This window comes from Balaenoptera physalus (genome assembly GCF_965194825.1).
Source record: "Balaenoptera physalus genome assembly, chromosome: 6".
In the NCBI taxonomy this organism is placed as follows: domain Eukaryota; kingdom Metazoa; phylum Chordata; class Mammalia; order Artiodactyla; family Balaenopteridae; genus Balaenoptera; species Balaenoptera physalus.
This window is the reverse complement of record NC_138885.1, coordinates 4,581,839-4,595,917: the sequence shown is the minus strand read 5'-3', so window position 1 is coordinate 4,595,917 and position 14,079 is coordinate 4,581,839. Positions and strand designations below refer to the sequence as shown.

Below are 14,079 nucleotides of genomic sequence, written 5' to 3'. Positions count from 1 at the left end.
CTTTCTCTGTGTCCTGTAAGTTTTGGTATATTTGTCTCATTTTTGTCTCAAGTATTTTCTAATAAAGCTTGCAGACTCTTTACTCAGACATGTTTAATTCTGCATTTAATTTGCAATGTTTTTGACTTCTAGCATATTCTTTGGATTTCTTTCTTGGAATTCTTCCTGTCAGCTATATTACCACTTGTTCTTGCATTTTGTCTACTTTTTTCACTAGAACTCTTAACATATTAATCAATCTTATTTTATAATCTTTATGTGATAATTCCAACATCTGTGACTGGTTCTGGCAATAGCTTTGTCCCTCAGACGTTGTTTCCTCTTGCTTTTAAGAGGCTTTATAATTTTCTGTTGAAAGTTTGACATTGTATAGGGTAATAGGTACTGAGGTAAATAGGCTTTTAGTGTGAGGATTTATGTTAATCTGGCTAAGAGTTGGGCTGTTTTAATATTTCTTGTAACTATAGGCACCAGAGGCTTCATATTACTCTAGTGGGCTTACTTTTTCTTCCCTTCTTTTCTTTGTGGCTTCCCTTTGTTCTGATCTTTAGAGAGTCTTTGTCTTGTAGCTCTTTTAGTTTTAGTCCACAGTTCTTATTACTGGAGGCTTATTAGTGTGGTGATGGGGTTAGTCGGGAGGGAGAGAATGTGTCCTTATCTTCTAAGCTTCTAATCAGTCTCAGTCTTTTGTGGGCCTGTGCCCCCAGGGTGGGGTTAAGCCTTCCAAAACCCTAGTCCCTTCTGGTCCACCATTTCCAGTTTTGTATTTTGGAGTTCTCTTCTGGTTAACTGTCCTTTTCTTTTTATCTTTCTATCTTTCTTTTTCTTAAGTGAGACAGGAAGGCTGGAGATGACTGGGTGGAGTGCCTTCCTTCAGCTTAGAGAAGCTGAATAGCCCCCTGGGGAAGCCCCTCTCCTTTACATAGGCCTGTTAGGGAGAAGGTTATGGAGGGTTTCACAATGGCTACTCTTCTCCCTTTGCCAAGCCCATGAGGGGGTCTTTTGTCCTCACCCTGAAAACACAGTGTGGTTCCTGGAGGAAAGCCATGAAAGTGTGGGCCCCCCTTTACTGCCCAGTCCCTTATAGCTTCTTATTCAGCCTACAGCCACTTGTCAAAACTACTCTTTAACAGTTCCTACCAGTTCTTTGGCATCTTGCACCAGGTCTTGGTTGCCTCCTTTCTCTGGATGGACCTTTGCCTCCAGGCTTCAGAGGAGTTATTTGCTCTGTGACCTCAGTTCTCTGATGAGTCAAGGGAAGTCATGGATTTTCAGTTTGTCCACATTTTTCTTGTTGTAAGGATGGGAATGACAACTTCCAAGGCCTTATACATAATAACAAAAGAACCCACATCTCCCCTTCCAAAGATGGGGGTGTGTAGTATGTTTGTATGAGCATGGAACCCAGGCCATTAACATCAGGCCCTTAGGTAGGTGGGCATTGGGGTGGAGACATAGAAGCAGGATGCACTGTTCATTTTAAAAAATGCATCTTTTCCTTGTTAAATTTCACTTTTATAGTTTGAAGAGGACTTTCAGAGACAACATTTAGGAGAAAAAGGAGTGAGTGCAGCATTGTTTGTAACAGCAAAAATGGGAAATAACTTGACTATCCATCAACAGGAGAGTGTTTAAATTACTTGCCACCTACAGGAGACTGCTGTGCAGCTGTTCAAGAGAATGGAGAACCTGCATGCTCCTGGTGCCTGTTAAGCTCAAGGACGACATCTGTGATACAGTGTGCAGTAAGAAAAAAGGTTCAAGTCCATATGTGTTTATGTCATGGGCAGAGAAAGGGTCTGAGGACACATCCAATGTTCAAGAAGGACAGGGAAGAGGAGGCTCTGCACTTGGCATTGTTTGAATTGGTTGTAGTAAGTGGGTATTAATTTTGATTCAAAACAACAGGGGGTACGGGAGGAATTGGAGGAGACTCACTTTTCATTGTTCTCCCTTCTGTGTCATTTGGGTTTTGTATTCTGTATATTTGTCCCCATTTCATAAAAATAAATAAATAAATAAGCAAACAAACAAATAAATAAAATGAAGAGCCAGGAAAGGTAAGAAGCACCCCCAATTTAGTTTGCAGGCACTTCCCCAACCTGTGCTGGCCTTCACCTCCTTCTTCTTTCCAGCACCTTCTCCTGCTCTCTTCCCTGCCCTCCTGGTTCATCCTGCTGTAGGGCCCAGGCCTCCTCGAGTTGGGAGGCTGCCTGGGTACATTCCTATTTTCTAACTCAACCTCAGAAGGTTGGAAGGGCGGAAGCACAGCACACAGGCACCAGGGTGAACCCCAGCTCCCCCACCACTGTGTGACCCTGGGACAGCTGTGAGCTGGGGACAACTGGACCTACTTCTCAGGATTTTACTTTACATGGGAAAAATCTCCTATAACCTCTACAGCCACGTATGAATGAGAGGGCTGGAAATTGACCAGAGTTCTGAAAATGCCCCAAGCAGGTCTCTTCCACACCCATCACTGGGTTAGGCACCTGTCTCAAGAGCTGGACCCTGAGGTTCCCCTCTTCCTCCCAGTGGGTCACCTCGAGGACACCCTTGAGGCCTGTGGAGCCCAGTCAGAATGGCATTGCCTGCACCCATCTTGCTGGGGAGGGCAGCCTGAGGGGTGGGGTGCAGAAAGAGAGATGGGCTGAGGGATCCTTGACTTAGTGCACACAAGAGGAAGATCACACAGCCTCTTTCACTCTCCCAGCAGGGCGCCCAGCAGACCACTGCTGGGACCGCTCCCCAGATTGCTGAGTGAGAATCTCTACAGTGCTGGGATTGCCTAAGATGCTCCCCAGATTGAGAGCCACTGGGCAAGATTTCCTCCCAGTAGGCATGGCCCTAGGTCCTTGTTTCTGCTGCCCTGCTGCTGGGTCACCGTGCACCTGCTTTGAGTCCTGGGTCCCCTTTGGCACTGCCCTCCTGACCCCAGGCCCCTCCTGACCTGGACCACTTTGGTTCCTGCTCTTCCCAGTGCTCTTGGACTGGGCTGGCTCTTCCACATCTCCACAAGTCAGTGTGTCACATCAAGGAAGTCACTTCTGCCAGGTTAAACCCAACTCTGCTGCTCTCTAGACACAAGGCCCACAGGCAACAAGAAATCAGAAAACCATGTACAACCTTTTGATATTTCATTCTTGCAACAGTATTTACTGAGCACTTGCTCTGCTCAGGTGCGGTACAAAGTAACGGAGACGCACTCCTGGCACCCAGAGGCCCCAGACACCTGTGCCCTGAAAGAAGGGAGGAGGGGAGGCTTCGAGAGGGGTGTTCATGGCAGGAGCCTACCGAGAGCTGGGCCCTAGGAGTTCAGCTCCAACACCATCAGTCCCACACACTGGCCGAGTGTGTCATGGGCAAGCCACGTCCGCACCCTGGCCTCGGCTTCCATGTCAGAAACCAGGGGAGCAGCTGCATTCCGGTTGCTGCAGGGATGCCGCGAGCTACTCCACATGTCACCTGCTCACATCTAGGCCCAATAACACTGTTGTGACCGCTTGTGGCAGTGCTGGGAGGAAGGGTCAAGTACAGCTTCCCAGGAAGGCTGGCCCTGACCTTCCTTGTGTCCTGTCTCGATGGGCCTGGTCAGGAGCCCTGTCATGCCCTTTTGAACCTCCCATGTGCTGCATGCATCCTCCGCACAGTGGGCCCCAGGAAGCAGTTGTTAATGAGGGCCGTGGAGCATGTTCTAGACTGAAACAAAGCCTCAGGCAATCAGGAGAGGCCCCAGCCTGTGGTCAGCTTGCCAGACTGCATCCCTCCATCTGGAATTCCTCCCTCATCACTGGGCCCGCCCCCTTTCTATGCTGGCCTATCTTCTAGAAACAGCTTCATAGCTGCCTGTGGCATACTCCCCCCCCACGCCCACCCCCACCCCCGCCTGGCACCTCACCACAACAGGGCAGCTGAGGCAGGATCTAATCGTAGGGAACCCTGGCAAGGGGCTGGCTGCTGGCCTGCTGCCCTGAGGATGGCCAAACAGACACCTGCCCTTCCTGAAGTGAGAGCCACCTTTCCCTCTGTGATTCTGAATGTTTGGTGCTGTGCACATGTTGTGGCTTTCGAGGGGTTGGAGGATACAGCCTCATTCAAAGGTGAGCCTTCCTGAAGCGGGAGGCTAGAATGCTTGGCAGCATGGAGGGCAAGAATGGCAGTGTGGAGAATCAGTCAGCTTCTTCCCCAAGAGCATCTTGCCACCTGTTGCTCAGTTAGAGAGTGCAAGCTGGGGGAAATCATTGTTTGGATGGGATGCTTTGTGACAGAGAACACCCATAGGTCAGGTCTGCAGGGTCTGGCCAGCCCTGGCAAGGTTGCACAGGAATGCATGGCATCTGCTGGTTCAAGGCTCTTGCTGAGATGGGTGGTTCTGCTTCTGATTCCCTCAGAGAAGCCCTTCAGGGTCCCGTAGGTTGTGGCTGCTCATCCTGGGGGTGGGGAGCAGGCTGGGGTGGGGAGAGTGGGCACTCCCAAGCTCATCTGCAACCCCCTACCCCCTGTCTCAAGCTCCTACCCCTGAGCCTCGGACCCCCCACTCACATTTATTACTCTCAACCCTTGTTCAGAGTTATCAGCACAATATGTACCCTTTATAATATGTACCATTTCCACCCCATCGGTTTCAAACCCGAGCTCCTCTCTCTGACATGCTGTATGAGGAGTGGCCAAATGTGGCTACTTCACATCTGGGTTTAGATGCTTCATTTTTTGGTGGGGAAATTGGGGAGGCACATTTTGAGAGCACTAGCAGCTTTGCAATTGTCCTTGGTCTTGGGCTGCCCAGGACCTGTTCTGGCTGAGCTGGTGGGTTCAGCTATGGATGTCTCCATGTTAAAATGCCCCGCCCCACTTGCCTGAGTCCTGCCACCCCCTCCCCCCCAATACAGTCCTCACATCAGGGACAAAGGGTGGAGATTTGGGTCTTAGGCTCTCCTGAATGCGACCACAAAGACACAAGACTGTTCCAAAGGTGGGTCTCAGCCATGCTGGCCTGGGAGCTCCTACTTCCTGCTGGTTGCAAAGGATGCCCTCATGGTCCAAGAAGCTGCAGCGGCTTTCTGGGGCACTTGCAGAGTGGGCCCCCTCCCACTGGCTGTTGGAAGTGAGGGCCAGAATTCCTGGCAGGTGATCCCAGGCAGCAGGACTGAGGGGGCTATGGGTCCAGCTGGCTCCTGTGTGCAGCCTGCTCTATAGCCCTTGAGCTGAGCTGCAGAGGCTGGTCCTCCACAGAGGCCTGGGCCTGGGCATCCAGCCTGGCGGGCTCCACCCTGATCTGGCTCAGGTCCAGAATGCGGCCTGGGCACCTCTGGTCCTGTGGGCTGTGGAGTGGGCTGGCCAGGGAGGGCAGGCCACATATGGCAGCCGTGCTAGGGAAGCTGTTAGGCTGTTTCTGTGGCAGAATGTCAGGGCCCCTGGCCCGAGGCTGCCCGCAGAGCCCGCTACCTGTGTTCTGCCTTGGGGGCTGACAGTCTGGGTGGATCTGTAGGGCTGCCACCTGGGCCACACAGCCTGTCAGAGTGAGCTCTGAATCCACAGTGCTTCCCCCAAGACCTGGCCTCCAGGGACCTTGGAAACACCCCAGGTTCCCAGGCAGCCTGGGCTCCTGGGAGCCAGGCCAGGCAGAGGGGTTTGGGACCTTGTTTTTGCTGGATGTGTTGGTTGCCATGGGGGCTGCAGACCCCACAGAGGAGAGCGAGCCTTCAGGGTGGCCTTGTGTCCCTTCTTCCCCAGAGACCTGCATACACTCCAGAGAGGGGTCCCTGGATGGAGAGCTGGTCCCCTGCTTGGCCCCCGCTAGGACCTCGCTCACTCCAGCAGGCAGGCCCTTGGTGCCCGAACATGCCCACAGCTCCCGCCTGCTGGGTGCTGAGCTCACGGGGGTCCTACCTGCATCTAAGGCCCGGGTCCCCCCGCCCTCCAGCTTCACTGGACCCAGGCACACCTTCTCAGAGTCAGCTCCTGGCTTCTCCACCAGTCCTCCCGGGGGCGCCGCAGGCTCCCTGGGGGCTGATGCAGGCGGGGCACGGAGCTCTGGGCTCCGGCGGAGCCAGTTGATAATGCCCATGGTGATGGCAAGCTCGGTGTCGCAGAGCTTCAGCAGGCACTCCTTGCCCCTCCAGGAGCTCTGCAAGAAGCTCTGGCTGAGTAGGTCTGGGCCTGGAGCGGCGGCCAGGTTCTCTTCTGCCCCCACGTGGAAGCTGCACATGGACAGCGGGGCTCCCAGTGCCGGCCCCGACAGACTCTCAGACACGCACAGGTCGTCATCCAGGTTCGGGCTCCCGGGGCCCTCAGTGGGGTCATAGAAGAGCTCATAGAGGGCGTCTCCGCTGTAGCTGTCCCGGGGGAAGGCGGCTGCGGGTGTGCCTGGGCTCGGGGCCTCCTTCTTGTCCTCCTCGAGGCCTGGTGAGAAGGAGTCATAGTAGCCCTCGTCGCTCGTGGACACAGATTCTGGCCGCTCGCTCTTGGGGGTGCCTGTGTCTATGGAGCTGGCTTTGGAGCCACTGTGGGGGTCCCTGCATGGGCACAGGGGGAGCTCAGCAAGCCCAGATGCATCTGGCCTGGGCTTGTCTGTGTCTGACCCCTGGGGGCCCCCCAGCCACGGACCTAGCAGGGCGCGCTGTTGCTGCCTCACTGAGTGATTCACACGGTCCCAGAAGTTGTCAAAGTCAGACATCTCGTTCTGGGCAGGCGATGCCAGCTGCTCTACGCTGCCCTGGAAGGGGCCCCTGGAAGCCATGGAGTCAGGGGCCTGGGATGCCCGGGCAGGGCTCTCCAGGCCCTCATGCAGCTCCAGGGATGGCACTGAGCTCTCGTCTGCAAAGATCTCCCCGCAGCCGGTGAGTGAGTCAAAGCTCTTGAGTGAGGCCACGTCCTCACACAGGGCCCTGCAGAGGTCAAAGGAGGAGTCGGGCAGGAACTCACTGTCAGACAGGTCCTGGCACAGGCTGTCCAGTCCCAGCCCCTCGCCCAAGGGGAAGCAAGCTGTGCCTTGCTGCCCTCCAGCCTCTGATGGGCCTTCAGGGGAGGACAAGCTCTTCCCCTTGGTTGTCAGCGAGGCCAAATTCTCAGTCTTGTTTCTGCGGATGTGGAATAGATTCCGAAAACATTTCTTGGGTCGTTTCAGGGAAATTCTCTTCCTTGGGATGCTCTTGGCCACAGCTGGTACAAAGGGCATCTGGGGCACAAAGTGGCGGTAGTCAATCATGCGCTGGCTCCTGGGGGGCCCTGGGAAGCTTGCACTGCCCACCAGCTGCCCTGTAGCTGCGGCTGCCCTGTCAGCCCTGGGCACACTGTCGTGAGTCTTGCTCTTCTGCACCGGTTTGAAGGTGGTCCCACAGAGAGCTGCAGGCCCCCCATTGGTGTCTGGCTGGGCCCCCTTGTCAGAGCACCTGTCATATCCTTGGGTGCTGGGACTGACCTGGGGGCCCCTCTCACTGTGGGGTTGCTGCTGCCCTCCTGGTGAGATTGCATCCTCCGTGGCCGGGGCAGTGGCTGCTGGATCTGGGGGTTTCTCATGGTCAATCTGCAGGCTAGATTTGATGAATGTCTTTCCTCTCTTCAGCTCCATGCTGCAGTGTCCCTGCTGCTGTGGAGGAAAGAAGGAGGCACTCGGTATCCAAGATGGAGGTCTGTGGTTCTAGAAGACCTGTGTTTGCCTCCCCCCCACCCCCCACTGCCCACATGGGCATGGGAGCTGAGCTCTGACATCTGAGCTTGGATCCTCCATGGAGGCAAGAGGAGAGGGAGATGGGAACTGCCCCACCCACAGGCTTGCTGCTCCAGCCTTTGTAGATAACTGATACCCAGAGAAGTTAAGTCATGTGCTTAAAGGCAGACAACAGGAGACAAAATGAGAACGTACTGGGGTCCGGTACTCCTGTAGCTGTGATCTTGCGACTCCCTCAAGCATCCTTTCAGAGCTTATCTGGGCAAGTTAGACTTCCATGCCCAGGCCCGGCACTCTACCCACAGCACCATATCCTTAGGAGGAGTATCATGGCCCTTCTGAGTGGATGAAGCAGAGGACTCAATAAATAAGTTGTTTCCTTCATGCAAGAGGCAAGGAAACCCAAGCCTACTTCCTGGGCTGGGTGCAGTGGGCCATGTGGGCATGGGGGGAGGGAAGACACATGCATGCCTTCCAGGACTGCTGCATCTTTTTGAGGAGGGAAGAGTCAGTCTACACGGAGGCCATCAGGCAAGGCACAGCCAAGCATCTCATGGTGCACGAGAGCTTGCGCAGGGAGAAGAGAGCAATGTGGCAGAAGGCAAAAAGGAGGAGACAAGCAGGAGACCCGGATCAGGTAGACTGGCCACACAAAGCACATCATGAGCTGAAAGTGCAGGCAGGTGTCGTCTTTTGTGCACGTCCTAACTGTAAACATTGCTACCTGGAGTGCCATCCAGAGAAAGGTTCTGATGCCCAGTCTGAGTTCAATGGGAAAGAGTGTTGGAATCGCTTATTGATGTTTGTCCTGGGTTTGGGAGTGGGAAGGTGGTAAGGGTGTTAACAACTTGATCATCCTTGCACAGCTGGGGAGTTTGGCCTTACCCCCAGTCAGGGAAGAGCTATGGAAGTCTTCTGAGGGAGTGGGTGGAAGCAGTGGCATAATGAAGCTGATGGTCTGAGACCATTTATCTGATGTCTGAGTGGAGGATGGACTCGAGGCTCTGAACAGAGAGGACTCACAGGAGAAAGCTAAAATGGGCCACGTATATGGAGATAAGGTCTAGATGGAAACTGCAGTTCTAAGCATGAAAAAGAGGGGTAAAGTCATAGGGTCTTTCAAAGGAAGAAACACCAGGATTTAGCAACTAAATAAAGAAAGACAAGCAGGCCAGAAGTCATAAACACTGAGGCCGGGATTCATGCCATGAGGGGGACCGTAGGAGTGGGAAAAGTCCAGAAAGTGGAGAGGATGAGAGGTGAGCAAAGGCAAGGAAGGGACCTGTGTTAAGAGCTGGTTTGGGGGAGAGGAGCAAGGGTCTAGTTTTAAACGCATTGCCTTTGGGGTGAGTTTGGAGACCCACAAGACCACATCGAAAGAAGGCAATGCTATATCAGTTAACAAAGGATGTCACAGTCATCAGCGATTGCAGCCCTCCAGTGTGAGCCGGTGAGCCCTGAGGAAACTCAGGAAGGAAAGAATACCTGCCATCTAGCAGCCATCAGACTGCAGCCACTCCCATGATCAGCCCTCAGGAAACTCAGGGTGTGAAAACACAGGATGCTGGCCCCAGGTAGCTGAGGTGCATATCAAAGGAATGATTTCAGTGAGCCCAGAATCTTGCATCTTCCCATACACAGAAAAGTGCTAAATTCCTTAACTTGGGATAGCTGGTTTTCTTTAATTAACAATAATTTTTTGACGTTCAGACTACCTGCCCTTTGTTGCAAAACTTCTATATAACCTCATTCCCCCCCTTGCCTCCTCGGAACGTTTGTCTCAGGGTTACTTGAGATGCTGCCTCCTGGGCTTGAAGTCCTAAATATTCCCGCCAAATAAAACATAACTCAAAAAAAAAAAAAAAAAAAGAAGAAGAAGACGAAGGCAGTGCTGAAGAGCACCCCCTGAGAGGCCCCCCCCGGTGTGTTGTTCCTCACAGGTACCCCGCTCCCAGGCTCCATCTGCCTCACTGTCTCCGCCTCTCCTTGGCAGTGAGGGACCTGCCAGTTGGTCCTCTGGCTGATTTCCTGGGCTCTCCATGAGGAGTGCTCCATAGGGAGCACTGAGATTCACTCTCCCTCAGTCCACAGTCTGTGAGGGAGGAATAGAGCAGGTGGCAGGCAAGTGGCTTTATTGGCCTGCATGTCTTTCACACCCACTGCCAAAGAGGCCTCCCAGTCCCCTCCGGAGAGTCTCGGAAATGCTTCAACATGGGGTCCTGGAGGCGGGCGGAGGGGCTGCCTCCAGGCCCAGCTGGCAATGTTAAAGCCAAAGAGGATGAAAAGGGGTGGCAAAGCTGGCACTGCAGAGGCTCACAGGGCAAGTGTCACGGCCTCCACCCCACTCCCACCTGTGGGCAATGCTTCCTCCCCTGCAGAGGAACACCTGGGGCCTTTGGCCAGAGGACAGTAGAAGGAGCAGGCACCGTGTCAGGGAAGGCTGCAGAGCCCAGGCTTGCCTCTGGCTGCAGTTCAGCTCTTGGTGGCAGCATCCTGGACAGTGGGTCAGTCCCTCAAGCTGCCTTTCTGCCTCCTGCCAGGTGGCATGTGCCCAAGTCTTTCCCACCCTGTACCTGCAGACCCCATTTCCACTCCCCACAATCTTTTGTAGCCTAGCTCTGATGGGTTTGGGTACACACAGCATAGTGGTTACTTTCTGGGCTCTGGAGTGGGAAGACCTGTATCTGAGTCTTTGTTCCATCTACCTAACCAGGCAGAGCGCTTGGCCCATAACCTTATAAGGGACATACTACTGTAACCCCCATTTGATAAAGGAGAAATTAAGGTGCAGAAAAGTCAACGGATTGGCCCAGGTCACACAGGTGGTAAGTAACAGACCTAGGATTTGAACCCAAGCCTGTCTGGTACTAAACATGTGCTCTTAACTGATAGACATTCTATGAACTAACAGCTCAATCTCCCCTTCATGGGAAATCTAAACATTGAATAATAAATGTGGTTTTGTGAGAAATTTTGGAAAGCATAATGAAAATGACGATTAAAAGCAAAAGTATAGCTCACAAACTTAGAAAAATTGTAACTGAAGGTAGTATAATTTCTATGGCAAGAAATTTTGGAGATATTCATTATGAGATTTCTATTGCATTTGTTTTTTTTCCCATGTTTTAGAAAAATCTTTTTATTACTGTACTTTGGGAAATAACTTCAACCAGGCATGATAAAGATTATTTCACCGTGTGCAGAATTTTGCAACTACAGAAAATCAGATGGTTTATTTGATACTGATCTCTATAAATAAAACTACTAGTTTCTTAATTCTTGGAATAGTTACTGATTTAAAATCAAATTCTTGGAATAGTTACTGATTTAAAATCAAATTCTTGGAATAGTTACTGATTTAAAATCATGAGCAGTTGGAAATTTCACCACACTCTAAAGTTGGAAAATGGTCTTTCAAAACAGCTGTCATTGCTATAGGTGTTGGGACCAAATGTCACTAGTACTGCCAACCCTATTTCCTGAGTTCATTTAGCACTTTGCACGTTGTTAGGACAGTAAACACTAAGGCCCAGAACAATGAACCAGAGACTTGCAAAATACTGGAGCAATCAGGTGAAATTCAGTGTGTGTTCAGTCCATTCAGTTTCCATGTTAAAATATTTTACCAGATCCTGACTCTTTGGAAATGTGGGGTCCATATGTGACACGGGTGGGAACTCCCTGAGAGGTCAGAAGACCCACTGCCCAACTGGAGTCAAGATGAGTAGTGATCTTTCATGATAATTCTCAGCGGCACAGTGGAATTTATCTGGACAGCCAGGTGCTGGCATTCTCATTTCCTGAGGGCAAAGGCCATGTGTCCAGGTTCTCAGTTGCAAAAATGCACAATCTGCCTTGTAACCCTGTGGTTAGACACCCTCTTTGTGGAGACTGAGAGATACTCCCCCATCATTTGCCAGCCAGGGAGGCCAATTTTCAGTTTTAACAGGTCACTCCAGTTGTGGGTGAGAATGTAAAATAGGAGCAAGAGTGGACACAAGAGGGCAGGTTAGGAGCCAGAGGAAGGTCCAGTGGAAAGAAAGTGGTGGCAGAGACTTCCCACGTGTGAAAGCTTACATCTCAGCATCTTACACAGAGCATGCACATGCATACGAACTTACTGCAGATTGAGCAAATGAAGTAATTCCACTTGCTGCTTTTCTACATTATGACTAACTTTAGCTCAACTGCCTAGAATTTTCTTTTCCTTTTGGTAAGGTAATTCTATGTTTTTCTTTCCTTTTTTGAACATTAAAATGACCAGGTATTTCATGGAGCAAAATAAAAACCTTGGAGCTACACATGTGCAACAGAAACAGTTTGGAAATATAAAAATTTTGACTAATAGTTTTGGTATTTACCCTGCCTTCTCCTGCCCCACCCTCAATATCCAGGAAAATCACAAACATGAAACACAAAGGGGTGAATGGTGATAAGAGAGTAGGGACCTCTGAGGGGAGCCCCGCCCAGGGACATCCTGGACATTGGGGTGGAGAGGCTATGTATGGGGCAGTAGTTTATCTCTGTAATAGGCTGCCTTGTCTAAGCCAAAACCTTCAGGGTGATGGAGTGAAGGCCACTTTAGGGAGGGACAGCCTCTGTGTTCTGGGATGGGTGTGGGGTGGGGAATGAAGCAGAAATAGAATCTGCAGTGTTTAGAACATCACCAATTCACCCAGCCCCCACGTTGGGGAGACAAAGGGACCTTTGGGGAGCGAAGGTCCCGGTCTACTCTTTCTAAGGGAGTCTCTGGGCGTTCCTGGCCTGCCCAGTGGAGAAAAGATGGGTCTCCGGTCTTACTCGTCCTTTCCCAGTACCCGCATCCGAGGGGACAAGGTTCCCCCCTTCCCTAGCCCAGACCTTTTCAGGTCTGGGTCATCGCTCCCAGACCCCGCATCACGGAGTGGACAGAGTGCAGACACTGGTTCCTCCTCTCCGCCCGCCCACTGCGCGAAAAACGCACAAAAATTTCCAAATCGCTGCCCTCCGCTCCACGCCTACATCCTCGGGGCTTTGGCGACTTACCGCTGGGGCCTGGAGCGTCGCAGGACGCGGCCTGGGCAGGTCCGGGAGCCGCGCCCGATCCCGAGCTGAGAATTCAGCACCACGGTCAGCTCCCGGCGCCGCGCGCGCCCGCCGGACCCTGGGAGGCCGAGGGCCGGCTCCCTCCCTTCGCCGCAGGAGGGGCTGGGAGGCTGCGGCAGGAGGCGGGCCCGCAGGGGTTTAGCCGCCGGAGGGCAATCGGGCCGGGGCGGGGCGGGGCCGGGCAGAGAGCCAGTCGGCCGCGTAGGCGCCCCCGCGCAGTAGTGGGCGAGGAGGCGCGCGGGGCCGGGTGGGGACTGCTCTGGCAGGGCCGCCGCCCGGACCTCGCTCGGTCTCGCTTTGTTCGTGTTTATTCCGGTATCTGCCTCCGTGCGTCTCTGCCCCCCCGCAGGGCTGTGGTTCTGCATCCCTCAGGCCCAGCCTCTTGGGCTCCCCAGACTGACAGCCGCCCAGTCGTCTCCCCTCGCCCCCGACCGTATTCCCCCGCCGCGGTCCGAACTCCTGAGAGCGCGCAGGTGTGGGTGCCCCTACCCCCCACAGCCCGCAGCGCCGGGGCACGTTTATCCAACCCTCTCGGAAGGGCCGAGTCACGAGCCCTCCCCAGGATTCGGAGCGGGTTTGGAAGAAGGAGCAGGCCCATCTCGAGATGCGGGGCAGAGTCTCCAAGAGCCTTCCTTACAGTGTGCCTTTCTTGGGCCCGATTATATTATTAACGGGAAGGAACGAGGTGCTCCCCTCACAGGTACTCACAGTGTGGCGTCTGCCGGTGCTGTGGCCTGCCGCAGTCTTGCGGGAGGGGCACAAGTGCTGTGGCACTCTCTCCCCGCTGAGCTGAGGAAGGAGGGTCTGCACGCTGGGAGCAGGAATAAAGTATGGAGTAAGCAACTCCGGGATGGCTCGGAGAGAAGTGCCAGGAGCATGGGTGAGGGGCGGAGCACAGGCAGGGCTGGTGGGGCGGGGCGGGGTGGGGTGAGGGGGGAGAGTACAGGCAGAGAGCGCTGGGAGGAAGAAGGAAGGAGTCTTGCAGTCCAGGCTTGGACTGAGGCCCCAAAGAGGTCGAGGCTCCGCGGATGACGAAGGCCATTCCTTTCTTTGAGCCTGATAGGCTCCCTCCCTGTTCCCATTTCCAAAAAAAAAAATCCCCTGGATACAAGACGTCCTTCCTTGGTCTGGGCTGGCTTTGTCATAAATCAGCAGCCTTCTTCATCATCAGTCACCTTGAGATCGTCCCGCCCCAGTCGCCCCAGTCAAGAGCAGCTCCGCCGCAGGCCCCTCCTTCAGCGAGGATCACCCACCACCTTTGGGTGAGGCCCCCTTCTTGCATTTCTTGGAGTTGAATCGTCTTTCTACCCAGTGACTGACTCACC

The 14,079-nt window shown here is 53.3% G+C and overlaps 1 protein-coding gene across 1 annotated transcript; it reads right to left on the bottom strand.

Annotated features, from left to right (window-relative positions):
- Positions 1 to 3,892: 3,892 nt before the first annotated feature.
- Positions 3,893 to 12,817, bottom strand: AMER3 (APC membrane recruitment protein 3). Its single transcript, XM_082466364.1, is given in 3 exon segments — positions 3,893 to 5,161; positions 5,163 to 7,588; positions 12,695 to 12,817. Coding segments are annotated over 2 exon segments (2,736 nt in total). The 5' UTR covers positions 7,571 to 7,588; positions 12,695 to 12,817; the 3' UTR covers positions 3,893 to 4,833.
- Between the last annotated feature and the right edge of the window lie 1,262 nt (positions 12,818 to 14,079).